General features: G+C 58.6%; 8 protein-coding genes across 8 annotated transcripts; all 8 read right to left on the bottom strand.

Annotated features, from left to right (window-relative positions):
- Window positions 1-915: 915 nt before the first annotated feature.
- On the bottom strand, window positions 916-2169 carry LBRM_26_0520 (conserved hypothetical protein; the record flags this gene model as incomplete). Its single annotated transcript, XM_001562234.1, has 1 exon — window positions 916-2169. One exon carries the CDS (start codon window positions 2167-2169, stop codon window positions 916-918), a length of 1254 nt encoding a protein of 417 aa, XP_001562284.1.
- A 1274-nt stretch (window positions 2170-3443) lies between these two features.
- On the bottom strand, window positions 3444-5624 carry LBRM_26_0530 (the record flags this gene model as incomplete). Its single annotated transcript, XM_001562235.2, has 1 exon — window positions 3444-5624. One exon carries the CDS (start codon window positions 5622-5624, stop codon window positions 3444-3446), a length of 2181 nt encoding a protein of 726 aa, XP_001562285.2.
- A 243-nt stretch (window positions 5625-5867) lies between these two features.
- Window positions 5868-7541, bottom strand: LBRM_26_0540 (hypothetical protein; the record flags this gene model as incomplete). Its single annotated transcript, XM_001562236.2, has 1 exon — window positions 5868-7541. A coding segment is annotated over one exon (1674 nt), but the record flags the coding sequence as incomplete, so codon positions are not given.
- A 1336-nt stretch (window positions 7542-8877) lies between these two features.
- On the bottom strand, window positions 8878-11793 carry LBRM_26_0550 (conserved hypothetical protein; the record flags this gene model as incomplete). The annotated part of the gene is made up of 1 exon (XM_001562237.1): window positions 8878-11793. One exon carries the CDS (start codon window positions 11791-11793, stop codon window positions 8878-8880), a length of 2916 nt encoding a protein of 971 aa, XP_001562287.1.
- A 2153-nt stretch (window positions 11794-13946) lies between these two features.
- LBRM_26_0560 (galactofuranosyltransferase lpg1-like protein) lies at window positions 13947-15959 on the bottom strand (the record flags this gene model as incomplete). Its single annotated transcript, XM_001562238.2, has 1 exon — window positions 13947-15959. The coding sequence occupies one exon, from the start codon at window positions 15957-15959 to the stop codon at window positions 13947-13949; it is 2013 nt and encodes a 670-aa protein (XP_001562288.2).
- A 1246-nt stretch (window positions 15960-17205) lies between these two features.
- Window positions 17206-18882, bottom strand: LBRM_26_0570 (conserved hypothetical protein; the record flags this gene model as incomplete). Its single annotated transcript, XM_001562239.1, has 1 exon — window positions 17206-18882. One exon carries the CDS (start codon window positions 18880-18882, stop codon window positions 17206-17208), a length of 1677 nt encoding a protein of 558 aa, XP_001562289.1.
- A 733-nt stretch (window positions 18883-19615) lies between these two features.
- On the bottom strand, window positions 19616-20068 carry LBRM_26_0580 (conserved hypothetical protein; the record flags this gene model as incomplete). Its single annotated transcript, XM_001562240.1, has 1 exon — window positions 19616-20068. One exon carries the CDS (start codon window positions 20066-20068, stop codon window positions 19616-19618), a length of 453 nt encoding a protein of 150 aa, XP_001562290.1.
- A 904-nt stretch (window positions 20069-20972) lies between these two features.
- Window positions 20973-22763, bottom strand: LBRM_26_0590 (conserved hypothetical protein; the record flags this gene model as incomplete). Its single annotated transcript, XM_001562241.1, has 1 exon — window positions 20973-22763. The coding sequence occupies one exon, from the start codon at window positions 22761-22763 to the stop codon at window positions 20973-20975; it is 1791 nt and encodes a 596-aa protein (XP_001562291.1).
- Window positions 22764-26025: the final 3262 nt, after the last annotated feature.

Here is a 26025-nt window from a genome sequence, read left to right on the forward strand (position 1 = left end):
ACGCATCGACGCACCCCTGCGTATACCAGACCACCACAGAGCACTTTCACAGACGAGCGAGCTGTGGGCAGGGGAGAGAGCGCGAGAAGGGAAAAAGGATGCAGGCATGCTGAATATCCCATCCCTCGCCGGCGCGCTGCTTCGAGCGACACCCCACATTCGCAGGTAGTGCAGGAAGCACAAGCAAAGGAAAGGAGAACGCCGCCTAGCATTACGAGGCACGTTGCCGGGGCGTTCGCTAAACAAAACTAACAAGTGCGCGCCTGAGACCAACAACAGGTGATGAAACACGCGTAGAGAGACACTCCTGTACATTCCATTCAGAGGAAAGGTGGGCAAATGAGAGAACTCCAAAGGAGAAAAGGAAAGCATGAAGGAGGGAAGCACCTGATGGACAACAATGAACGTGACTCATCCAGGAGAGAGGGGAGAGAGAGTTAATGGGAAGGAGCGCAGTACAGGGACGCACCCCCAGTCCGCTTCCCCCACCCCTTCCTCTTTTACCTGTCCTTCCGGTGTCGCGGGTGTCCTTCATCCACCACATCCCCTTCCTCTACCATCCTTGCAGCCCGGCCCCATTAGCTTGTTTTCGCCTTCTGTTTCGAGGGTACACATGGAGAAGGAACGGCTATGTACATCGACGGCAGCCCGCTAGCAGCAGTGCAGCACAGCGCTCGCCTCGAGCTCAGCGAAGTGTGTCAAGAAGAACTACGCACTTTATGGACTTCAGCACACACAGAGAGAGACGTCAAAGCCGGTCAAGCTCGGTGTCGCCTGACCGGGGGGGGGGGAACATACATGCACTCAGCAAGCGGGCACAAGAGAAAAGCGAAAAACAAAGCGATGGAAAGAGCGGACCCCACCCCCTCTCTACTTTGTGTTTTCACGCTCGCTCCCTTCTGCAACCCTATTTTCTCAGGCGGCAGAGCAGGTGGCTTGCTGCTGCTGGTAGAGCGCTGTATTCCGGCTCAGTGCTCGATTCTTGGTCAGTCGCTCCTCCAGCACGTTGTCTATCTTCTTCTGAGCGACGCGTGAGATGTTGTTGCCGTTCGTGACCAGCGCCGCAAGTTGCGCGTTCCGTAGCACCGCACCAATGAGCTGCGAGGCCCCCTCCTCGCCGATCTCGTTGCAGGAAAGGTCGACGACGGAAATGGAGATGCTGTCGGCAATACTCTGTGCGAGGCGCACCGCAGCCTCATCGTCAAGGGCGTTGTCGCTAAGGTTGATTTCCTTAAGGGAGATGGACATGCTGAGCAACCTAGCAATCTGCACACCTCCGCTAGAGGTCAGCCCGCACGAGCTCAAGTCCAAGTGCCCCAGAGCGCTGCGCTGATGAGAAGCGAGAACGTGCGTGAGCTCGTTCGCCCCCGCATGGCCGACCTCGTTTCCTGATAGCGACAGCATGCGGAGGGTGGTATTCTTGGCAAGACCCTGCTGCGCAATCGTCTTCACACCGCGCGTCGTGAGCGTGTTAAGGCGAATATCGAGTTCCTCGAGGATGTAGTTGGCATTGAGCATGGCAGCAATGGCGCTAGCGGCCTCATCCGTGGCGTGGTTGTTCCCCAATGTCAACCGCTTGAGCTCCTTGTTCGTCTTAACAGCATCACAGATCATAGTCACGCCAGTTGCACCAAGATAGTTGCCGTGCAGCTGCAGCACCTGCAGCGCCGATGCAGGATTGCGGAGGGCACCGGCAATGTACTCGGCACCACTCGCGCCCAGCTCGTTCACGGAGAGATCCAGCGAGGACAAGTATGTGTTGCTCTCCAGCACTTTTGCAACGAGCGCCGCCCCCTCAGGGCCAAGCCTGTTAGAGGCCAAGCCGAGGCGCGTCAGCGACGTCGACAAGGAAACGGAGCGCAGTAAGCGATGCGCGTCGCTTGCGGATAGGCGATTGCCGCGGATATCGAGAACGTGTAGGCTGTTGGAGAGGTTCACCACCTCAGCCAGCCCGTCGCACCCCTCCTTCCCGATGTCGTTGTAGCAGATGAGCACCTTGGTCACAGGCGAGGATTCGAGGCAGGAGGCGATCCTCAGCGCCCCTGTAGGCCCCAGCTGGTTGTCCATAAAGTCAACGGCGCGGATAGGGGCGTCGGTCTTGCGATCTGCCAGTGCGAGACAAATGCTGTCGAGCTGCGGCTTCGAGATCTGCCGCCACGGAATCTGCATGCAACAGTGGTCATCGCTAACACTGCTGCTGACGACGGCGAAGGAGGTGCGCAACTTGGCGCCAGCAGGAGCCGAAACAGCGCCAGGAATGGCGCGGTCGGCAGAGGGCAATATGCCCGAGGAGGCTTGCGTTGACTGCGCCGACATGCGAAGGGAGATGACGAGAAGGTACAAGCACCAACTTGCTTGAATATGTACGCAACTGTCCTCAATCAGTGACGCCCCTCTCCAAGTGATTGATGCACTGCTTGCGGTGATGAAACTCGCAACGAGCGATCGATGCGTGGGTATCACAAACGTCTGAGGCCTTAAACGCGCTCTGCTGAGCTGAGAGACAGCCGAGTGTGTAGAAGGGGACGAGAAGGGTAGGAAGGAGGAGGAGTGGAAAGACAAGTGACGAGCAGTGAAGTTGCTCGATTAGCCCCAGCCAGTACTCGAGCTTTGACCACGTGATGCATGGAGACAGAAGGTGCGCTGAGATACCGCGCTCATGGGCAGTCCGTGTACCAGGATCGGCGCCATTAGTGAGGAAACGAGGGAAGAGGGGCAGGACGGGGGGAGAAGGTCTGCCTGTGACGCCTGCAGGGGTCATGAATACGTCAGTCTGAATAATTCCTGCGCGGAGGGAAAATCGGAGGTCAACGAGGGAGAAGAAAATGTATACATACATACACACACACACGCACACACAGAGAGAGAGAAATACGTGCGCATATGCATGACGGACAATGGAGTAAGAAGAGTGACGAGAAAAGGGCACACAACCAGTTGACAACGGCGCTGATGCCCGGAGGCGCACACTGCAGCTTCTGTACGTGCCGAGCACGGGAGAGTCGAGAAAGGAAGAAGGGCAGAGAAAGAGAAGCTCACACTACCGCTCAGACCAACGCTACCACTGCAATCCACACTCCACAGTACCACGTACACATGAGTGAGAGGCGCAGCAGACGAAGGCGCAGAGGCGTTATGTGCAGCGCAAAGAAGCGAGAGAGAAAGTGCGACGCGCGGACCACGACACGCAGAAGGAGAGGCCCAAGCCGACGCGCTCTTCCTTGCGCGTGATAGGAAACGGAAAAAAAAAAGACAACCAACGGGCGTGCCACCTCAGCGCGCGTCGCTCCTCCGCATTGGTGGATGGATAAGGAGGCAGCTGTGTCTGTGCTGCTGGTATGGCGCTTCATTCCCCTGCTCAACTTCTCGGTACGTAGTACACAGCAACGCAGATGCACGCAGGGCAACACCACCTCATCCGGCGGCGACGAGCAAAGTGGCGTTCACGCGCTGAGTGGTGTCAAGGAAGTTATACCCTGACCATCTCTGTCCCTATCTAGAACCTCTCCCCCACCCCTCCCTGTAACGGACCTGTGCGGGGGAGAGTCAGACGGCAGATCCAACTCTGTACTCGTCAGAGTCGTGCACATCGGCGTCAGTGGAACATGCGAGAAGAGCACACGTGCTTCTTCGCCCTCAATCATGGGAAACACTCGGTAGTTCTCCGCCTCAAGTTGCGACTCAGCTAGATAGCGCGTCTCCATTGAGCTGTGAGTGCGGTAATAGAGCCACTTCAGGCAACAAATGTAGACAAATCGGGAGCCACTGCCGACCTGGAAGCGCGACGTCATCGACTGGCCGTAGTGAGCGTGCAGGAGCAGTCGTCGACGCATACTGCTGCTTGGTGGCAATCTGTCAGCCCCATATCCAGGTCGTGGAGTTGGTGCATAGAAGTAGAAAACGACAAACATGTACGGCTCCAGCATGGTAAGAATAATGTGCGGCACCACGACGATGAACGCCATGACGGCATCGACGCTGAGGATCGCCAACCACGACATCATGTTCACGTCCGGCTCGTCAACGGACGGCAGAAACCAGACGCGCGTTGTGAACGGCACGAAAAGCAGGCTGAGGAAGAAATACAAAAAGAACGTGGCAGAGGCACTCTCGAAGAGGAAATTATTTCCAGCGAAGCTGACGAGCAGCGCGTTCACCAGGTTCACCAGCGGGATGCATCGGAGGCAGAAGAGGGCCCGATTCAGCGCGCTGTTCACAAAAAAGAGATCGGTGAGGGCCGTGCTGATCAAGTTATGGGGGGTCACGGTTGCCACAATGGTGTGGATGATGAAGACGGCGGCAAAGATGAGCGGTACCGGCGAGGGAACCTGCATCCGCACAGCCAAGGCCTTCATCCTCTCGGAGGCGCGCTCAACAGAGGAAGTGTTCACAAAGACGGTGAGGCACAATACCCCCACGTTGGCTGCCAGGAGGAGGAGGAGGAATGCCATTCGCTTCGTGACCACTTGCCCTGCCAACCCGGGCTTGTAGCGTGTCGGAAGGATTCCACGGTAGTCAAATCGGTAGACGACGTACTTCCTCTGCAGCAAGCGATGAACAAGAATAACCTCGCGCGAGTGTGGGAAGGTCTGCAGGTTCCTGACCGCGTTGTCCACCGCCTCGGGCACGTGATGATCAAAGTAGAGGGCAAGCGTTAGCAAGTTCTGCGCCGCTGGGTTGTGCGGGTAGCGGTCGGACAGGAGAATCGCATGGCTCAGGAAGTGCTTCTCACCGCGCATAATCGCCAGCTGCACCTGGCACAGCTCCCCTAGGCGAGAATGAGGATAAAAGTGCAGCATGCGCCACACCACGTCCTGGCAGAGGTGCAGTATCTCTTTACTCAGCACCTCGTCGCCCTGCAGCGTCGCATCCTTCTTGTCGATGGCTCCCTGGAAAACGGGGTTCGACAGGCACGCCTTCGCCGCCTCCAGATCGGCAGACAGGAGAGCCTCTAGCAGGATAAAACCCACATGGCAAGTAAAGTAGTACACCTGAAGCGGAAAGCAGTCGGAGAAGGCGAACTCGACGGAGCCAACTACCTCATCCACCGCGGCGACAGCGCAGCACGCGTCATCCCAGGCGCCGCGCAGCTGCCCGGCATGGTAGAGATACACGGCACGATTCATATGAAACGGGATCATCTGACGTGTGGAAGCGTACAGGGGCAGGGTCGACGGGTACAGCAGGCGGTGTGCCTCTGACTGCGCCTTGACGCGAATGCCCCCAGCGGAGAAACCACCAAAGAAACCAGGACACACCGCGATGTGCGCGAGGAGGTCCGGCAACAGTGACACCTCCAGCACCGAGGTAGAGTCCTCCAGCGCGGTGGCGGCTATCACTACAACATGGCGCAGCGTGCTCAGGAGCAAGGCGTCACACCTGTCACTGTCGACGGCGCTGTTGCCGCACATTCGCAGAGCCTTCGTCCGGTCGAGCGCAGTCTTTGCCACCCCCATCGCGGCCTCCATCATGCCCAGCTGCAGCAGCGTCAAGGCGTGCACTGATTCAGTCAGCACATACAGATAAATTTGCACGGCGGGCGAAAATGAGCCAGCCGAGTCAGCTCGTGCGGCTGGTGGCGTCACTTTGGCGACGGGGCGTGTGAAGTACGCGGTGGAAGTCATAACTGTCTCCTTGGCAGCCGGCAGCGGTAGCCCGAAGAGCGCCAACGAGCACCCGACATGGTAGCTGAGAGAGTCTTCGGCGTAGTCAAGGAGGGTGACAGTGTCCTTGCCAAACTGCAACCGCTCACCCACCTGCAGGCTCGACCATGCGCGCACAAAGAGAGCGAGACGGCATTGGTACTCCTGCAGGCCAAGCACGTGCGTAGCGGTCGGTAGCCATGACAATCGCGTGTTCGCGCGGTGGTCACTCGCCTCTATCGGCTGCGTCATTATCCCAGCTGCCTCCACCAAGTGCAGAAAGCGCGATGCCGCCATCATGCAGGTGCGGTAGTGTTGCGTCTGAAAGGCTGTCACAGCCGTGATGAAGAAGACGTCCCACTCCGTAGAGTGCGAGAGCAGCAGCGAGGTAGTCTCCTCGTGATCGAGAGGACGCAGCGCGGCAGTAACCCATGCAGGAATGGCTCGTTGTGTCGACAGGGGGGCAGAGAAGCAGAACGAGTTCCTGCTCTGGCAGTCCCCGGATGGGGAGCTGCCGTGGGTAATGCCACCGCCGTGTTGACCCGTAAACAGCGACAGAGTACGGGCCAGCTTGCCAGACCGCCCTCTCGTGGCCGGGTCGGTGGGCCAGCTGCCGCCGTTGACGTCCATCGCTGCTGACGTCGAGCGCGCAGTGGGGGCCCTCCCCCACGGTGTCGTAGGGGGAGTGCCTTGGCTGTGGGTCTTGCTTGGTGGTGTGGATTGCGTGAACGGTGTGTTCGCCAGTAGCCCGTCGGGTGACGTCGTCTCACACAGCGCGAAAAAATAACGAAACCACACGTTAGAGGGTGCCCTGTACCCGTCACTCTCCGACACGGCGCCGGTGGCAGGCACGGCCGCCGCCGATTGGGTGGGGGTGTCTCTGCCAGGGCGGGTGGATAGGACCGCAGTGAACTCTGTAGAACCTTGCCTCTCAGACCAGTACTGTCCGTCCCCTGCGGGCACTGCAGTGCTACTCCAGCCACAGCAATGCCCATTGCCGTAGAAATTTGACATGAAGGCCTTAGACTTACTGGAGTCCTTCAACTTGCTACTCCTTCGGTCGCTAGAATTTCCGTCGTGGGTCTCGTGTAATGTGCACAGCACTAGCGCCACAGCGTACCAGCGGTGCACTTCGACCGTGTCCATGAGCTGCATTGACTGCAGCACCACGTGACGCACCACCGCCTCAGTCACTCGCATCGGGTTCACGTCACAGTGCGGAAGCTGCAGACCCCTATCGGCGCGGAACTGTGAGCGATGCTGCAGCCAGTCAGCCAGCACTGTGTCGTGCCGCTTCAGACAGGAAGCACTTGAGAGGACTCCCTCCTGCTGTTCGTGCAGAACGACGCAGGTTGCAATCACGTGCGACTCCAGCAAAAACAACCCCTGATTAGGGTCGCCCCCGAGGATGAAACTCGCCGCCTTCGCCACCACGTCATTGTCCGCTTCGCTCAGCCGCCTTGCCTCGGCAATACAGCCGGCGGCAATAGCATCCCACGCGCGAGTGGAGCGCCCTTGGCTAAGCGGATGTAAACAGCTCGGCACCGGATCGACTGTAAGCGGCGGCACAGAGGTGGTGGAGGAGAGCGAGGCGGACAAGGAGGGGCTCGCGAGGGAAATGCTCTCTTGCATCGCGTTCACCTCAGCTTGCGAGTACCGACGGGCCTGCTTGTGCACTGCAAACATCATGTTCTGCGTGCGGCTCATGAAAATGCCTCTGCGGCGAGTACGAGCGGGCTGGGCATACGCCACAGTACTGCTGAGATCCGCTGCGTTGGTGGCGGATGTGACACTCGCGACTCTCCGCGCAGACTTCGAGCCAGAGCGACGGCGAACGTACGAAAAAGGCGCCTCCTCTGCTCTGGCTGGGGGAGGCCCACAGCGCAGTGTGCGCCCCATCTGCACAATGCACAAGAGAATGGCAAAGGCCGCCAAATGTATGCGCGGGGAACTCGCAGAGAGCCGACGGATGGGCGGGGGCGAGACGACTGGGCCACAGAAGCGAGTAAGAGCCCCCCTTAAGTCACACAGTCACACTCCCTTCTGCGAGAGGCTCCCCCTCTTACAGCAGGCGGGCCGAGGGAAACGAGAAGTGGGAGAATGGACGAGACGAGGAGAGCGGAAATGAGTCGCAAAGTCGGTGATGGGTGTCGTGGGTGCGAGGAGGTGAGACGAGGAAGAACGAACGGGGCGTCAGAAGAGGGGAGAGTTGATGCACCGGCGAGGGGCAAAGAAACGCGACACGAGAAGACACATCACTGAATGAATAACAATGGCGCACCAGCACTACCCGCAGTCAAAGTACTGAAGAAGAGAGGACGGCAAGAACACGTGATGAGGAAGGTAAGCACAGGGAGAGGACGGATAGAGAGTCGCACACACGAACAAAAGTGCACGGCTGCGGTGGGGCTCTGTGTCCTCCACACTCGTTCTGGTAGAAAGGCTCAGCTATATACACGGGTGAGAGGGAAAGCTAATCGGAGGGGGAATAAGCAAGTCCACGCTCTGGTAAGCGTGTCAGTATAAATTGAAAAACTGCTCCCGTAGTGAGCACCGTGTGAAAGTCCACGTGGTGCCAAGAGCCTGGTGTGTTTTGTGTTTCAGTTCACCCCAGGGTTTAGCAGACAGGAACGTGTCTCGCAAGTCGCGGAGAGGGAGAGGGCGGGGGGTGGTGGGTGCACGCCACAGGTTGCAAGATGCGAGCGGTACAAGTGGAGGCCAAGTTGAGCAGCAGAATAGAGACAGAGAGGAAAGTCCTGGGTGATGTGTGGGTGCGTGGGTGGGTGTGGGTGTGCCTGGATAAGGAGAGCGGGAAAGGCAGGGGAAAGCGAAGAGGGAACTGAAAAAGCGACAGCAAAGGGGCAAAGAGTAAGGCAACCCGGTGAGCAGAGAGAAGGGAAGAGGTGGGGGAGAGGCAAGAGAGCACACAGAGATAGGAAGTGCACCCTCGACAGTGCGGGCGTCCATACACACCTGTATCAGCGTGTCCGCCTGGGCGACATCCAGTGTGTTGGCACCGCGCGTGAGCACAGGCCATTCGTTCTCATTTTCTTGTGTGACTGTGCTTCACCGCTGAGCTGTATGGGTAGAGGGGGGATTGATGTCACCGGCTGCTCCTTTTGATGCGGTTGCCAAAGAGGGGTGCATTGCCGCTGATAAGGAAGTTGTGGAAGGACGAGACCGAGATAGACTCAACGGCGGCAGCACAGACCCTCACTGCCACTTCGCGCTGCCCTTATAAGTGGAGCCCTTGAAGGCGGCGCTGCATCGCTTCTAGCATCTGCGCCATTTCAGCCACACCGGCTTTGGTACTCTCGTGTCGCTGCAGCTCGTCAAGCAGACGCAGCGCTGCTGAGGTACCCTGCATGAGAAAGACTCGACGCACCACCTCGTACAGTTCTGCATTCGTATACGATGATGTTGCCGCTGCCGCAGCGGCAACCGGTGACAAAGACACAGCAGCTGGCACAGGGGTGCGTGGAACGGAGGGCGGTGCTGCGCCACCGTGCTCCGCTGACAGCACTGCAGCCGCGAGATGGGGCGCCGGTCCGGTGCTGGGGGACACCTCACCCGGAGCTTTAAGCAGTGCAGCCTCACTGAGCTTTGTGTCGTGGACAGCATTGCCTTCATACGGCCACCACAGTTTTCGCGCATGCGCCATCGACCGCGTCGCAGGACTGCAGTACTCCAGCAGACCGGCTGTCACCCCTGTCGATGCGCCGTACGCCTGCACAACGCCCCACACAAAGTCAAAGAGAGGCTGCAGCAAGAGAGTCCACACCTCCCATGCCGTTGGTGTCGTGACAAACGGTGACTTTCGTGCGGCGCTTGATGCCAGTGTCTGATTTAAGTGGGATACGCACGCCAGCAGCGCCGACACGTCACCCATAGCCGCCACGTCCTCTATCGCGTGTCGGAGAAGCAGCGCACACCCATGCAAGAAGGCAACAACCCGCATTGTGGCCACGACGCCCACATCACTGTCAACTGGGCAGTCCCGGTACCCGACCAGGAGACCATTCATGCGTAAGGCAGTGGAGAAGCCGGCGAAGACGGCCACCACGCCGGCTGTACACGCTGCATCCCCGCAGAAGCACGCATGCAGAAGTGCGTGCAACGTGTCGTGAAACGCAATCGTACCTGCGGGGTAGTACGAAGCGGTGCCGTCCGCGCGGGGTCCTCGACCAAGGGACACGTCTGAGACAGCAGCAGCAGCAGTGGCTCTGTGCCTGTACGGATAGTTCAACTCTAAGAGTGCTGCCTCGAGGGCCGTCTCCAGCAGCCACGCCTTTTCCTTATCCGCGACTGATGACGGCGACGCCCTTCTGAGGGATGAAGCAGTGGTGTCCTGTACCGCTGCTCTCCACGCAGTGACCACGTCGTCGCCCACCATCAGACATGCGTGCGGGAACAAAGCACTCAGCGCGTGGGCTGTCCATTGAAGCGTCGACGTTGCCCGGCACGCTCCACCAGTAGCGGCACCCGCTCCTCCTGCGACTCCGCCATACTCACCGGGGCACAACTGGAGCAGCGATGTGCACGACGGCCACACAGACGGGAGGCGCACCATCACTGTCCACAGGTAACGAGCGTCGCCACTACTGCTGATGGCGGCGTACAGGGTATCGCTGAGGTTCTCTGTCGCGAGAATCGACCCAGGCGTGTCAACGGCAGAGACAGCGCAGACAAAGCGCAGTCGACTCGACGGATTGGCGAAGGACAGCGGCAGTGATGCGAGAGTCGAGGAAGAAATCAGCGGTACCAGCAACAATGGCGAGGTGGCCCCGTCGGACGCAGCAGTAGCTGTCCCCATTCCCGTGAGGGAGAGAAACAGGAGTTGCAGAGAGCTCTGCGGACGAGAGCAGTGGACAAAGCGATCGCCAGCGGCTGAGGTAACTGTCACCGGGCTCATCGCTGAGGTTGGATCGCACAGCTGCGTTGCCCTCGCGCCGATGCGTCGGCAAAGCAACAAGAATCCAGCATGGCCACCGCACACCACGTACTGCGCATCATGGAGAGCATACGAGGAATCCAACTTCACCGCAGTAGTGAAGGCAGCCTCCGCGTCGCCGTGTTTCTCCATTGTACCTGTGCTTGTTGGGATGCTCGCCACGTATAGCTGCGAGCCTGTTCTAAGCAGCCACACCCCTCGGTTATGGCTCATGGCAAGTACAGAAGAGGTGCGGTTCCGGTGGCCGCGACGGCCTCGCTCGCCCGACGCGAGCGCACCTGATAAAGCAGCAGACGGTGCTGTGGAGAGAGCCAGAGCCCTTGCGAACCATGGAGAGTGCCGCCACTGATCTGCAAATCGGCACGGTGGTGCAACGAGAAGCGCTCCACCAACGGCTCTGTTACGGCGTTGAGAGACTTCAATGGAGGATGCGGCTGTGCATTCGTTCAGCTTCGAGAAAAGTAGATGAGTCCCGACGGTGCATGTGTAGATGACAGTCATCGAGGAGTCTATGCTGCCCGCCAATTCCAGCCTTTCGTGCGTCGTGTCGCCCATGATAGGCTCAAACACTAGCGTGTGGCCCTCGCTGGTGTAGAGCGCGAGCTCCGAGACGACAGGACAGCAGCACTCCGCTCCGCTGGTACTGTGTGCGAGAAGCCTCAGACGATACCAAACCCCTGTAACACGACTACGCAGCAGCGACCGAAGGACGTGCTGTCGAGCTGATGCGCCGCGCAGCCCAAGATGAAGAAGCAGCGGCTGAAGCGTGCCGCTTCGCTGTTCTAGGTCGTGCAGGGGTAGGTGGCTTCCGCGCAGCACCAGCGTCACCGAGGCATCGCCGCTCCTGGTGGATTCACACGTAGGCAGTGGCGCCTCATGGATAAACGTGTCAGCCAGTAGCACAGCTGCGTCACCGCATGGCGTCAACGCCGCTCGCTGTACACTCTCGCTGACGAGTCTCACAGATGCGTGGTAGACCAGTCTGTTCTTCTTGTGATGCCTGATAACCAAGGGGCGCAGCAGTACGAGTGCACGGCGGCACCGCTGTGGAAATCGAACGAGAAGGGCCACCGTCGGCAGGCTTCTGGCCACGCATGCCGTCGTCTCCGCACTAGAGATGGCAAGGTGCTCCGCGATGCAGCTAGACGCCTCTGTGGTGCAACACCCCGCCGCTGCAGTACCACCAGTCGTCCACTTCATGACTCCCCCGTCGGCGTCACCAGCGGTGCTGCTCCGCACGCTCCGGCCTCGCGCGCTTTGACCTGACGGCTCGCTTGGTAGGGTGGCACGTTTCACGCACGTACTACATGTGCTCACGTCTGTCGCGACAAGATCCGCAGGAGAGAGTGGTAGCGTGAAGAGTCCACCGTGCAGCTCGCAGAGATTGTGGGCGTTATGGCAGGCAACGCGCACGAAGTGCGGTTTAGACTTTCGCACGGTGACGCCGTGGCAGCCACCGAGAAGATCCGCAAAGCCGTCAGGTGAGAGAGAAGGATGCACCTGGACACACACATCCAATGCGCACGTCACCGTTGCAGAGAGCCAAGCTGGAGCTCCGGCTGCACAACAGCTCCCCGCGGTGGCGTCACCGTGTACTTTGCTGAAAGATGGCGCCACTTCGCAGCAGCACAGCGCTGAAGCAGCGCAGAGCAGAGTGGTGTCTTTCAGTGACGGGTCTCCAGAGGGAACAGATCTAAGCGCAGGATAGAGGTCGCACGGAGCGCTTTCTACCGCGATTGTCTCCATTTAGCTTTCAGCTATGCCGCCACGTACACGAGGGAGGACTGCTTGCGCCACTATGTCTGCCGAAGGAGTGGAGGGTCTGGTATGATGGTATTGTCTGCAGAGCTCAGCCGGTGTCTATGCGGTGAGTTGGTGCACTAAGCACGCACCTCAGTCTATGTGCCGGTAGGTATCGATTGTAGGTATGTCTTTGCCTCGGTGTCGAGTGGTCTGTCTCAGCAGAGGCGAGAAAAAACATATCAAGGCGAGCGCGCACCCCACAAAGCGAACAAAGGAGAAGGAGGAAGGGAGGGAGGGAGGGGGGAGGGGGGTGAATAAAGCGCAACGCTGCAGTCGAGTTGGATGAGCACGTGGGCGCGCAGGTGCGAGTGTAGACGTGTTTGGTTGTCTCTTCCACCGCTAACGCGGTCGAGGCGCGGTACCACACAGGCCACGAGTAACGCAATGGCGGATGATGGAAGAACCAAAAGGAAAAGGACAGCAGCAACAGTGATGATACCAGCGACACAGCACAGGCGTAGCAACAAGGCCGGAGAAGTGAAGAGGAGCGGCAGATCGAGTGGGTCAGAGGGAGTCAGAGAGAAGGCGAGAATGAGTGACCACAGCCCATGGGTCAGCGCAAGGGATCCATACAGACTGAAGACGTAATACGCAGAGAGAGTAGCCACTGAAATCCATCAGGCTACTGCGGTAGGACATCAAAGTCGATGATCTCCTCCATCAATGCCCCGCTCGCTAATTCCTCTCCATGTCTCTCTCACACACACAGGGAAAGGAGCGTCCATACTCTCTGTTTGATAGTCCGCTTTCTGTCGGACGTTTGTTGCTGGCGGCATTATCGGGTGCCACTAAGGTTGGGCGTTCGGTGGTAGGGGGGGGGGGAGGAAAATTCCAAGATGACTCACATGAAATGAAAGAGGAGCGAAGAGGAGGGGAGGGAGGAGTAGGCGAGAGAACGGCGATCGTGAACGAAGAAACAGCAGCGGAGAGAGAAAGAGAGAGAGGCAGGCCAGCGAATTGGCCAGAGCAACGCAATTATTCGGTGGATGACTCACTGCAGGATACCCCCTCCTCCCATCAACCCCAGCGTGACGCGCTCGCAGTTTTGTCTGGCTTTCTCCCCGCACCTCGCATCCCAAGCCCGAAAAGGGAGGGAAGAAAAACGACAGAGACAACTAGAAAGACCCGCCACACGAAGAGGCAAGAGGGTACAAACACCCCGTTAGCGCGACTGCTGCCCGCTGCGGTGACCCGGGAGTAAACGAAAGCTGCCGCAGAAGAAATATGAGGCAGGAGTGAAAGAGCAGATGATGGAGGTGTGTGCGTGTGTGTGAGGGGGGGGGGGGGGGGCAAGGGAAAGAAAGAGACAGACAGAGGCGTCGTGACAAAGTTTGACAGGACGGCTATATGGCAGATCAACAGAGCACCAGCAAAGCGCGCAAAGCCGCCTCAGTCTTGAAAGACGCGCAGTCCTTAGGTATTTGTCAGGCAGGACTCCAGCGACAGAGAGCAGATCTCAACACATCCAGTCTGACCTGCACGTGCACACACACACACACACACACCTCCACCATCTTTTCCATACTCACTTCACCTTGCCGTCCACCAGACTAAGAATTGACAGCCTGCAGAATAACATCCGTATTGTAGCTGTCGACATCAAGGGGGATCCGCCCAACGTCGCGCAGCCACCTCCGCACCTTGGTGAGCCGGCCCGTATCAACCACCCACGCGTCCAGCGGCAGGCGCCGCTTACCAGCGAACGCCTCGCCGCTGAACGGCTCCCGCCGTGTATGAGGCACCATGAGCTCCGTCATGGCCTTCACTCCCCACTTCCGCTGCATATAGGCGTACTGCACGCCGGCATAAAAAGCCCTGCGGCAGTCGCGTTGAAGGGCCCTGCCTTCCGGAGACAGCGTCGGGCCACTCGCTCTCTTGTGAAGCCCTAGTCGACCCTCCACGTCGCCATCGCCGTCGCCGTCCCTCATGGCTTGGTTAACGCAGTCGAGGTCGAAGGAGATAACCTGGTCGCTCGTCGCCGAGCTGCGGTCCTCAACAAAGCCCAGCAGGTGAGCGCGCCAGCGGTAGTCTGTGTCGTCGTAAAGGATAGGGAAGAAGTTTTCGTCAAAGAACCCAACCGTCAGTACGGCCAGGCGGGAGAGAAACACGCTCGTGTACTCGCCGCGGCTGTTGGCGAACATGAAGGAGGTGTGCCCCGTCATCAGCCCTGCGCGCTGGGAGGGCGTCATGTACCGAGCACGGTCCGGCAACAGCGCGGACGTGACGACAACCGGTTTTCGGCTGTATTGCTGGGGCAACGGGGCACCCGGCACAAGCGGCGCGCGCAGACCGTTTGGCTGCCAGATCAGCGGCGTGTGCTCGTTCGGCTCTGTCGCCACCTCCTTCTCCAGAGTCTCGATTGTCTCCATGTCCTTTGCTGTCGTCCTGTAGGCTCCTGCCACAGCCTGCTCGAGCGACGAAAACAAGAAGCGCACGTCGTTGTGCAGAATATGGACAAAAGGCACCTCGCTAAACGGGTGGGCAAGCGCCTCACGCAGCCCAGCATTGACGGCACCGGCGAAGCCAACGTTGTCGAGGAACTGAAGAACCGTCAGTCGCGTCGTGAAGGCGAACACGCGGCGCAGCAGCTGAAAAAACGGCGTCGCCTCGGGTGTGTCGCCGTTCTGGGCGAGTACGATGTAGCGGTACGGCACCGTTAAGTTGCAGAGCAGCGCCTTGAGGTCCTGCGTGTTTTCCAGCGTGACGGTGATGAGAAAAGGTGCGTACCTGTCGGAGGCGAGGTCGTCTCGAGCCGCCTCTACTCCTGTGTCGGGGCAGACGGAGAGACGGGTGCCGAGACAGCGCGCGAACTCGACAAAGGAGATGCGGCGCTCGCGCGGGCGAAGGGGAAAGACGTCAAGGGCGTCGAGGTGAGCGATCTCTACCGCGTATCGGCTGTGTAACTCGCCTGCGTCGCGCTCTAGTCCCTCCATCATCTGGGAGGCGTCGGAGGTGGTGTGCGTGGTCCCCGCTGGGGACGCGCCCGTTGCACGCGCAGTGTTGTCTCTGTTATCTGAAGCGAGACTCGGCTGCGATGCCGCGGTGGCGGCGGTAGTGAGTGTGCTCAGAGGGGCGCCGGTAGAGACGAGAGTGGGGCCTGACGCCCCTAGTATTGTCTCCTCGGTCAATCGCGGCAACAGCGACGCGGACGGCACTGGCACCATTGAAACGGTGGGCTGCATGCCATCGCTCCACGAAGTGTGAAGCAGCACGAAGAGTCCCAGCAGAAGGCACACCAGCACGCACACACCGGTCAGAGGAGCTCGCCATCGACTTCGATTCTTGTAGCGAAGCGCGAGACGGGCGGGGAGACGTCTTCTGTACATTACTGCACTTGCACAGACACACAGATGTGCACGCTTGACTTGAGGCTGTGTTTTCTCCGTGGCCCACAACTCCCAAAAAGGAGTGAGGAGAGGCACCGCAGAGAGTCTGTGCCCTGCGTCAGTTGGGAGACGTAGAGAGGTGGGGACGGAGGACGCAAGAGAGGTGAAGAGACGGGAACACATTACGAGAGGCGAGCAGAGGACAGACGGACAGAGGAGTATCTCAGCGTCCCACATACGAAGAGAAAAGGGGTGGGGGGCAGTGTAAAACGCCTGCTGGCTGCTGTCGGCGACCACGCGCCACGCAGAAACCTGAAGGTGTACCGAGAGAGCGAAGAGCGCCGAATCTGCGCCGGAGCGTGAGAAAGAACGCAAATGGAAAAGGAGCGAGACTCCTGTAATCTCCGCTGCAGGCGTGGGCGTCCCTCTCTTGAGCACGGGCGCGGGGAGGGGGTTGTATGGAGGGAAACGGGGAGAGAGGCTAAGCACGACGTGTCTTCTCTGCGTTTGACAAAGCGATTGGGAGCATCGGCGGCTCACACGCAGGCGAACGCGACAAGACACGCACGGCTATACAAGGACGCCGACAGGCACACGTGCGGCAAACAACAGGGGCGGGAAAAGAGAGCGCGCGATGCGTTTGATAAGAGGCCCCCTCTATAAAGCAAAAATGGAAGACACAAAAGGAGGCGCAAGACGGCGCGCACAGAGAGAGAGAACGTGTGTACGCGCAGACCGGAAGAGGAGCCACGAGGGAGAGAGGCCGCTGGGACGGAGACGGCACATGCGCACGCCATACAGAAGGCAAAGACATCAGAGAAGGGTAGACTCTAGCGAGGCCAGTGTGTATGGCATATCTATGAAAAGTGGGAAGGGAGAACGGCAATGCGCCCGAAGGACAAGAAAGGCAATGATGAACAACATACACCCATACGCAGATGGGTGCCAGAATAAGCAGCCAACCGAGGTAGAGAGAGGGATGAGGGAGTAGATGGTTGGCGTTGACTTCGAGGAGAAGAAATCTATAACGGTGCGCGACAACTGCGGATACTTCAACGGGGAGAGGACGCCTTTATCGCTGTTGCTGGGTTTCCTGCTGCTGCTCCTGCACTGCCTTCTCCTTCAGTAAGCAGTCGCAGAAAACTTGATTCACCGGCGCCCCCGCCCGCAACGTGCCGACCAAGACACTGGGAGCCACCGCCGGGTTGACGGACTCCTGCGCAACGAATGTGTAGAGAGCGTGGCGGTGGTGGGCAAATGTGCCGAGTAACTCCACCTGCGCATCCCACTACTACGCCGTCACGCCAAACATCGTCACACCACGATGGCATGCAAGGAGGGTGGTGGCGGCGACTAGGTCGTCCGTGAGCTCCACGATCAGGGACAACGGCGCCTCGAGCAGCCCATCCACATCGCGAAGGAAAGAGGGCAGCACGAAAACACTGCAGCTGTAGCGCACAGAAGCTATGACAGTCGCATTTGCCTACCACACCTCGCCCACATTTGCCACCGCAGCCACGAGGTCACCACGCAGGGTAGAGTTTTTCGCTGGGAGGATTCGACCCGTCCCGTTGCCCTCAAAGCGCGGCTGAGGGACATGCGGCAGTGGTGACACTGACGGAGAAGCAGCAGAGAATACTTTTCCGGGTGGTTCGCTCGCTGGCTTGTAGTCACCCCCTGAAGGGCGCGGCGACGGCGACACCGACACTTGCGATAAATACGCTACGTCGGCATTGGCGTGCACATCAAGCGCCTGGCCATTTTTCTCGTCACCCTCCCGTGCCGCAACGTCAGCAGCACGCCGATGTGTCTGCGGTGCCTGCGTTGTTGAGCGAGACCGGCCGTTCGAGTCACCCGGGTAGTCATCCGGCGAGCTCGGAGAAACACCACCGATGTCCGAGGCACTCACACGCGGCACTACAGGGGATACACTCGTCGCGGTAGCGATGTCGGCCGGTGATACTGTGAGGGGTGCGGGTTTCGAGTTCAAACCTTCACCGTTGGCATTGTGGCGGTTCATCGTGGCAGACGCCGTTCCACTCGAGGAAGGTAGCAAGTCCACCGACACGGACTGTGGGCTCACGCTCTCTGCTGAGGACGACGTCGCCGGGATCGGACTGGCTTCCAGGACCAGCGACGGATGTGCCGGTGACGGGGTCTTCACTTGTACGGAGGCAACGTCAACGTTTTCGGCGTCCTGCCGTGGGCGCAGCATCTCTGTCAGATTTGAGGCATTAGGACGGACGTGCTGCGCCACCTTAAAGACTACTGCGGAAAAGATTGGCAAGAAAAGCGCCACCGGGATGGACGGCCCTGTCTTCTGCCAGGAGTGCCACATCTCCTGCACGCCGGTGCTGACCTGGGTTGCCATGGTGGCCGCTGCCGCCGCCGCCGTGGCGGACTCCTGCTGCTGCCTCTGCATCACCTCCGAGAGCACTGGTATACCGTAACGACGCAGCAGCCACGCCGCCGACATCTCCATCACGCTCGGCAGCGATGCGCGCACATCGCGCAGCCACTCCGGCACGCTCAGGTACCCTGACGGCAGGCTCGAACAGCTACTGGCGCAACTCGCGGCACTACCCGGGCAAGCGCCTAAGGAGGGATCGGCGATGCTGGTGCCGCTTTCGACAAAACGCTTGGCAAAGGTTGTGGCTAGTCGGCAGACACTCCCGACAACGCCGCTGCCGGCCGTGGTGAAGGCGAAGTAGTAGAGGGGACGCCGCAGGAAGCGCAGGGTGGCCCGCATCTTCACCACGTACTCGTTTTCGTAGTAGAGCGAGGCGAAGGTCGAGCTCAGCTCCGACTGTGGGGAGCGCAGCGCAGAGTCGCCGTAGGTCAGGGAGCCGTAACCGCTTGAATAGTCCTCGTCGTCGTAGCCGAACGAGTTGGAGGCAGCACCGTTCGAATAATAGCTGGCGGTGCCGGTGTAGTCCTCCGAGCGTGCGTGCATACCGCTCGTGCGCGAGTGGGAAGCGTAGGTGCGACTCACCGAACTGTAGTCGAGCGAAGAGGCGGCGTCTTCGGAGAGCTGGCTAGACGGGTCGTAGTCGCCTTCGCCCTCTTCATCCGAGTAGATGGACATGGAGCTCTCCTCTATATCAAGCGGGATGGAGTCGTTGTGGGAGTCGGCTCCCGTGGCATCGTTGACGCTGCTCATGGTTGGAATCACGAGCTTGTTTTGCGCAAGTGCCTACTATTTCGCACTCAACAAAAGAGGAATGAGACGAGTGTCAACGCGACCGAGCTTGCACAGCATGGGCTGTTCAGTATGCTTACGGGGCCCCCTTTCACGCGCGTCAGCACACACCAAGTAGAGGGCGAAGCAGCTTTGAAGGCCTCCACACAAAAAAGCGAAGACACGGTGGACACGTACGTGCTGGTGAGGCCTCTCCTGTGGACAGATCGCGCTAAGCTGTAAGGCAAAGAGCTGAGAAATAGAGCCGCGCGCAGGCATGTGCATGTGTGGCGTATGGAGAGGTAGAGCGGAGGGAGGAGAGGAGGGAGCTGAAATGGGGCGGTGGAGGGAGGCGCACACGCACCCGACCACGGAAAGGGAAGGAAACATACGCGGATGGGGCGAATAGCACGAGAGCTCTTGACAGGGTCTCACTGTATATTGCGTGCTGCACCCATCTTTAAGTGCGCCTCTCACTCGCTGCCATGTCCTCCATCATTACTCACAAATCCGACACATACACACACACATGCGTGCGTGCGTCATACTGGAATGAGTCACTCGTTCGTCGCACACGGCACCGCATCCCTATCACAGTATACCACGCATCACCTGTAATAACAGCAACTCAAGCACCGTCAACCTCGCAGCTAACTCAGAACAGCCGCTGTCTCTCTCTCTCTCTCGCTTGCTCTCCCATTCTCGGAGTCCTTGACTACTGTACACATTCCTCTACCTTTCGCAAAAGCTCCGTGTACACGGCCGTGCTGTGGATTTGCGGGACAAGAGAAAGCAAGCCGCCAGTGCAATGTCCCCTCGCCCGGCTCCCGATCAGCGTCAGGATCGACCCACCAGACTCCATCAACTGCACCACAACGGCGTCATGATACTGAGCGGTGATATAGGTGGGGGTACCGAGCTGCAGCTGCTCAAGATTTTGGAAGTACCGCGCGCCACTCACAGTGACGTTGCTCTCCATTGGTGGCTCGCCCTCCTGTCCATCGCCGCTGCCGCTGATGCCGTTCACATCGCCGCCCATCGAACCTGGCGTGCCGAAGCAGGCGAGAATCGTGTTGCCCTGCTTGTCAGAGACCACTACCTGTGTCAAGAGGCGCATGTGTATGAGCTGGTTGAAGTACTGCTCTACCGCAGTACCCGGGGCGTCCATTGTGGCGGCGATACACGCGGAAACGATACCGACGTTGCCGATAAGTAAACTGAGAACGACAAAACGAGGAAAGAAGAGGTGAGGGTGTGAAGCGGACTTCCCGGCAGAACCTTCGGAAACCCTGACGCGAGAGCTTCACACCGGCATACGCGATGAGTCGACGAAGCAGCGGACTCCGGCGATGCTACACTGCACTGAACGCAGCACCAGTGAGATCAGAAAGAGAGAGGGGGGTAGATACAGGAACACGCGCAGAACGTGAGAAGCAGGTGAAGGGGGAGCAGCAGCCGGGCGTGTACGGTGGAGAATAAAGAAAAGGACGAAAGAAGAGAGGGAGAAGATGGCCAGCAAGGCACCGACAGTGTCTGCGGGCACAGCGATACCCGGCGGGCAGCCGTGCCGTCCTCTTCACGCATGTTCCAACAGGCAGAGAAGGAGAGGAGAAACAGAGAGGCAAAAAATCCCGTCCTTCCCTTTCATGGGTTGTGCCGCACTGGCACGGCGTTGTCTTGTGTCGATCGACCCACGCGATGGTGGGCACGTTTGTGGTGGTCGTGGTCTCTGTCGTCTTAATCTGTAAACAGAAAAGAGAAGAGAACATAATGATAGCCAACACACTGTAGGAAACGTCAGTGAACATCCGCCCCCCACCACCACCGTCACCTCGCCCTCAACACACACGCACACACACACACACACACGCATACACACGTGCTTTTCGCTATTTCTGTGTGTGTGTGTGTGCGTTACAGAGAGTACATTGAGAAGGCAAAGGTGTGACACAACAGGGAGGAGAACAAGGAGCGAGGAAGATGGGAAAAGAGTCACTGCACACAGAGAGAGAGAGAGCGAGCGAGAGAGAGGTTGACAGTGGAGCGTAAGCAGGTGGAGCCGGCACTCTCTCTTACTTGCCACCTTTTGGCTTTGAAAAGTTGCCACGGTCATTGTCCGACGCCTTGGTTGCCCCGTCTGCAGAGGAGGAGTCCTCTCCTCCTGGAGCAACGCCATCCTCAGGCGAACTTACACCGGCCGTCGGCTGAGCCGACGAGTCGCAGCTCCGCTGCACAAGCTCTTCCTTCGTGTTCTTGGAAGAGGTGAAGCCGATAGCGCTCGTCACCTCCACCGTCAGTCGTGTCGGCGCGATCGCCGCGTCGAGCATCATCACCTCCCCAGCGTCGTTGAAGAGGTTTACCTGGATGGAGCCGCGGAGAAACCCTTCCGGGCCGGAGAGGGTCGCGCCGCTCTCAAAGCAGTGCGACGCACCTGGCTGCAGCAGCGGAAAGTTGCCCACAACCCCGGGTCGGCCCATCTCCAGCACTTGCCCCTGCGCCGAATCGATCACAACGAGGTGGTGCGACAGCACCTGCGCGTGCCACCTCTTGGGATTCTTCAGCGGGCCACGGTTGCGGATGTATACGTAGTAAAGAAACAAATGCGCCTTTGCGTCCTCGCTCTGCATCGAGGCATTGGTGGAGACGCTGCCGTCGCGACCGTCAGCGGTCAGTCCGCGCTTTAGCGGCGTCGTCGACGCGAATGCACCATCTTTGCTCTGCTTGACCAGGTGGTCGGCCACTGATGGTGACGTTGCCGTTGCCGCCGACGGGTTGGAACAGACGTACTCAGTCGTTATCTCCACCTCAAGAACGTCAGTCTGGATCACCGTCCGGGTCGGAATCTGGCGCACCAGTTCTTGCAGCTCCTCGCGTGTGGTGGGAAAGCTGCGCGTCTCCGGCAGTGGGGCAGTAGTCACTGTCGGAGCAGCGGGCATAGGCGAAGCCGCGACGGCGGCGATCTTCTTCCGCTCACCTGCGCCACCCCTGGCCTTCTTGCTGCTGCTACCAGCGCTTTTCTGCTCGGATGGTACATCCTCGCTTCCTTCGTCACCACCACTGATACGAATGCCCCAGTCTGTCAGTGACTGACTGGCTTCGGTAGACTGCTGCTGCTGAGAGAGGTAGGCGTGCCGATGTGTGTTGAAGATGCTAGTCGCCGACAGCGCCAAGAGCACATCGGTGATGGCGTAAAGAGCAAACTCGCTGCGCACGGCGAGCAAGTAGGATGGCTCTGGTGGAACACAGAAGCGGTATGGCGGAAAGGTCATGCTGATTGGCTCACATACAACGCAGTGACGAGTGAAGTTCTGGATGCGGCGCCGCGACGAACGCTCGATCAGGACGCTTCCACGGATGAGGTGGACGCCTTCCTCGTCGAGCGGGTACGTCACGGCAGTGGTGTGGGCTGTCTCCGACGACGCGAAGGACAAGGATGGCAACGCGGATTGGCCTGCAGCTGTTGATGAAGGCGAAGAAGCGGGTTTGCCGTCCGTCGATGCGGATGCAGCGGCGACGGGGTTGGTGCTGCTTTGTTCTGCTGCATCTGACATAACCCGCCGCAGCTCGCGAATGCGAAAGGCCGCGTTGGACGCCTTCAGCTCGTTCAGCCGCCGGAGGGTATCAAAGGCGGCGCTCGTGCGCGCGTTCGTCGTGTCGTGGGGGCAGCCGGCGATGGTGGGTCGTAGAAAGCAAGTGCGCAGAATAGTGGGAAAGGTGCTGCCATAGCCAGCGTTGATGAAGTCGTGCCGGCTCACCAGAACGCCAAAGAGAGCAAAGCACATGTCATTCGGGTCGGCGTACTTCTCCGATACTTTTTTGCCGACGCGCAGCAGCTGGCGATACGCGGAGCGAGCGACGTACATGGCGCCACCGCTGGAGAGAATTGACTGCTGTATCGAGTGGGTGTCTCCTGGTGCTTGGAAAGCGGGTGACGGTTGTCTGGGCAGAGCCAGGCTCGACGCGTCTGCAGCTGATAGATTTCACTGCGACGTGCGGTGGGCCTCTGCTGTCAACAAGTTCGGGAAGAAGGGAAGTGCAGCACAATCGACAAGAAGAAGAGGGGCACGTGGTGGGTATGTGTCGCAGCAGCAGTGCCAGTCAGCCGGTTTCAGAGAGAGAGGGGGGAGAGGGATAAGGAGAAATTTACGAGAAGAAAGCACAAAGGATGCAGGTGCGCTACGTGGGGAGGCGGGGAGTGACGGAATGGAGGAGGAGAGGGGGGAGGAGGGGGGCAACGCCACGCGGAGTGGGAAAGAACGCAAAGGGAGATGCAAAGAAAAAAAAAAAAGCAGCAGCGCTACAACGAGAGAAGTGACGGTAGGACGCACTTTCAACACCAACATCGAAAGCGAAGAGCAAGGCAACTAAAGGAGCACTACGCCACTTGCACGCGTAGCTGAGGCTGTAGGGTGCGTATGGGCGTGCGTGAATGGGGAAGAGAGAAGGGCGCCTGTGTGTGCCAGCTACGGCGTCGACAGACACACCAAGTCGCACAGGCACAAGGAGAGGAAAGAAAGAGAGGTCCCCGGCGGAAAAGCTGAGCTGCACCGTTATTGCTCGCTGTGAAAGTCAACGTAAAGGTATGGGCAGATGGCTTTTTTTGGAGATGAAAGAGGTGAGGAATGAATGAGAGAAAGAGTGAGCGAGCTGATGCGCAGCTAAGTTGCGTGATAGGAAAAGGCAGAAGATGGAGCTGCTGTGAGAGCAAACGGGTGCAAAACGCACGATTCTCATCACGCTCAATAGGCTGGGAGATGATCAAAGATGACATGTGAGTGTACCTTCGCCTCTACCTAGAAACACAGCGAATGAGGAGATCCGCAAGCGTCCTCGTCTATCTTTGAATGGCAACGCAGGACGCACCAAGCCGTCGCCCTCTCCCTCCATCGCAGTGACGACAACGTCACCAACGTGTTCGCGCGCCTCACATGCGTGTGTCAACCCCTTTCACTCCTTTTCTTCTCGCTTTGCAGAAGACATTCGCGCCACTGATGAGCCGTAGCCCATTGAACTGAGCTTCAGGCATGTTGGTGCTTTAGTTTTTCCGTGTTGTCAATACTTTTGCGGTCAGTGAGTGTCTCGCTACCGGCACTGGAACGTACTATGCCCCTACTCTGCCTTGGGCACCGCCTCACTCCGTGCCAGTCGGCCAGTAAAGAGCTGCATGAAAAAGGGAGGGAGCGAAAGAGCAACAGATTAAAGAGAGCAGGGCAGAGGGGAGGAGGAACAAGGTTTTCTCTGCCGTTTGCGCTTCGCCACGAGCTAGTCGTTTCACACAGCAAACGCAGACTGCACGAGATAAGAGAGTGAGATCTACACGCGCACGCAAACACGCAGTGCACGGGTGATGGTAAAGTCGCCACTGGGCAGCGTGAGAGATGAGAAGGGCAAACGCAAAGGAAAGCGGAGAAGAAGGGAGAAAAAAGATCAAAAGCGATCCATCATCGCTTTGGCTCGTGGATGGATGAGCGCCGCGCACATCTCCTCTCTCGTGTGTGTGAGTGTGTGTGCGTTCGTTCGTTTTGTTTTTTGTTCTTTTTTTTCTCTTTTGGCATCAACAAAATTTTGCTGAATTAAGCTGAGAAGAGCAGAGACACAAGCAGCGGGCAAATTATGAGCAGGGGAGTCACACACACGCGCGCACACACACCAGAGACATTCTCCCTCAGAGCAGCAGAATGGGAAAAGGGAAGAAGGCGGGAAAGCCTACAAAGAGGGCAGTTTCTCGCTTAGCACAGCGCATCGTTAGATCGAGAGGCAGAATGAAGAGGGAATGGGGGAAACGACACACATGAAAAATCTTGTAACCGGGAGACTCTTGCGTATTTCCGTTCGTGTCGACGTGAGAGCAAAGAATGCACGGACGTGGCGATCCATCGCACGGCCCATGTACAAGGTGTAAGGGCTACACCATGCTTGCTTTTTCGCTCTGGCATTCGCGTATTCTCGCACCGGCGTGTCCTTTGCCGAAAGGGGAAACAAAGTAGACTGTGAGCCGGCACCTTCTCACTCTGTAAACGACGGTGGCTGACGAGCACACATGCTGGCCCCCCCCCTCTCCGTCGTCGCCAACTCCTAACAGAGAATGCAGCGTCGATCGGCTTTGGTAATTTTTATGCGCCAAGTTGCCACTGAGTCGCGTGCCTCATTAGTCGCGAGTTCGGCGCAGGATTCGACCGAAACGCCAGCACAGGGAGCATAAGGCGTCCCTGCCTGCAGTCCCTTCGTTACACCTGAGAGTCTATCACAACACCTTCACTATTTTTTCTAGTTTGCGGCTTCGAGGAATGGCGTCTACTCTTCATATAGTCCGCTCTTTGGAGAAACCGGTCGGTTCCAGTGCCGTGAAAAACGCCTCCGCCTTATCGAGAGCCTCAAGGACTCGCTTACGCTTCCCCTACACCACACTCAGGGGTCCGAAAAGCTCAGCACCACCAGACACCAGAAGCCTGCACCGTTCACAAGGGAAGCGCAACACCTCAATGGAAGGCTCACAGCAGCGAGCTTGCCTAACCGCACTGACGAAAAAAGAAGAGCGGAAACTGAGGTGAGAGGGCTTCAACTTCTGAGCGCGCTCTGGACCTACGCCGCCACCCAAATCTTGCACAACAGCTGAAGTACGCGCATCAGTTAAGCGATGCGCCGAATGAGTCGCTGGCAGATGTCATCGAGCGTATTACAGTCGTTTGTGCACGTGTCTCCGAGGGCATAGGGGACGGCGAGAGTATAACACTTGTGCAGCGAAACGGCGGAAGGGCAAGCGGTTGCGGTTCTCAGACGATGAAGAGTCCACTCCTGACTGCATCCTACATAACGCATACGTGTCGCCTCTGGGTTACTTCTCATGTGCTCCCTGAGGCACAGACAATCGGTCCTCAATCGGGTGAGAGACCCATTCAGACCGCCTTAGTTACTGAGCGAGACTGACTCACGCAGGGCACCAATGCTGTTGATGTAAGTCAGAATTGTGCCAGGCGGCATGTGCGCCCCGGACTTAATCTCATCAATACTCTGTCCATCCAACGCAGACATCTTTTAACGCCTACTCTGGTTGTGTTTCCTTGTCATTTGAGGTAAATTGTGAGGGTGGCGAAGAGATCGGGTGTGCACAGGGGGGAGGGGAGG

The sequence above is a fragment of the Leishmania braziliensis genome, chromosome 26 (assembly GCF_000002845.2).
Source record: "Leishmania braziliensis MHOM/BR/75/M2904 complete genome, chromosome 26".
Lineage (NCBI taxonomy): Eukaryota > Euglenozoa > Kinetoplastea > Trypanosomatida > Trypanosomatidae > Leishmania > Leishmania braziliensis.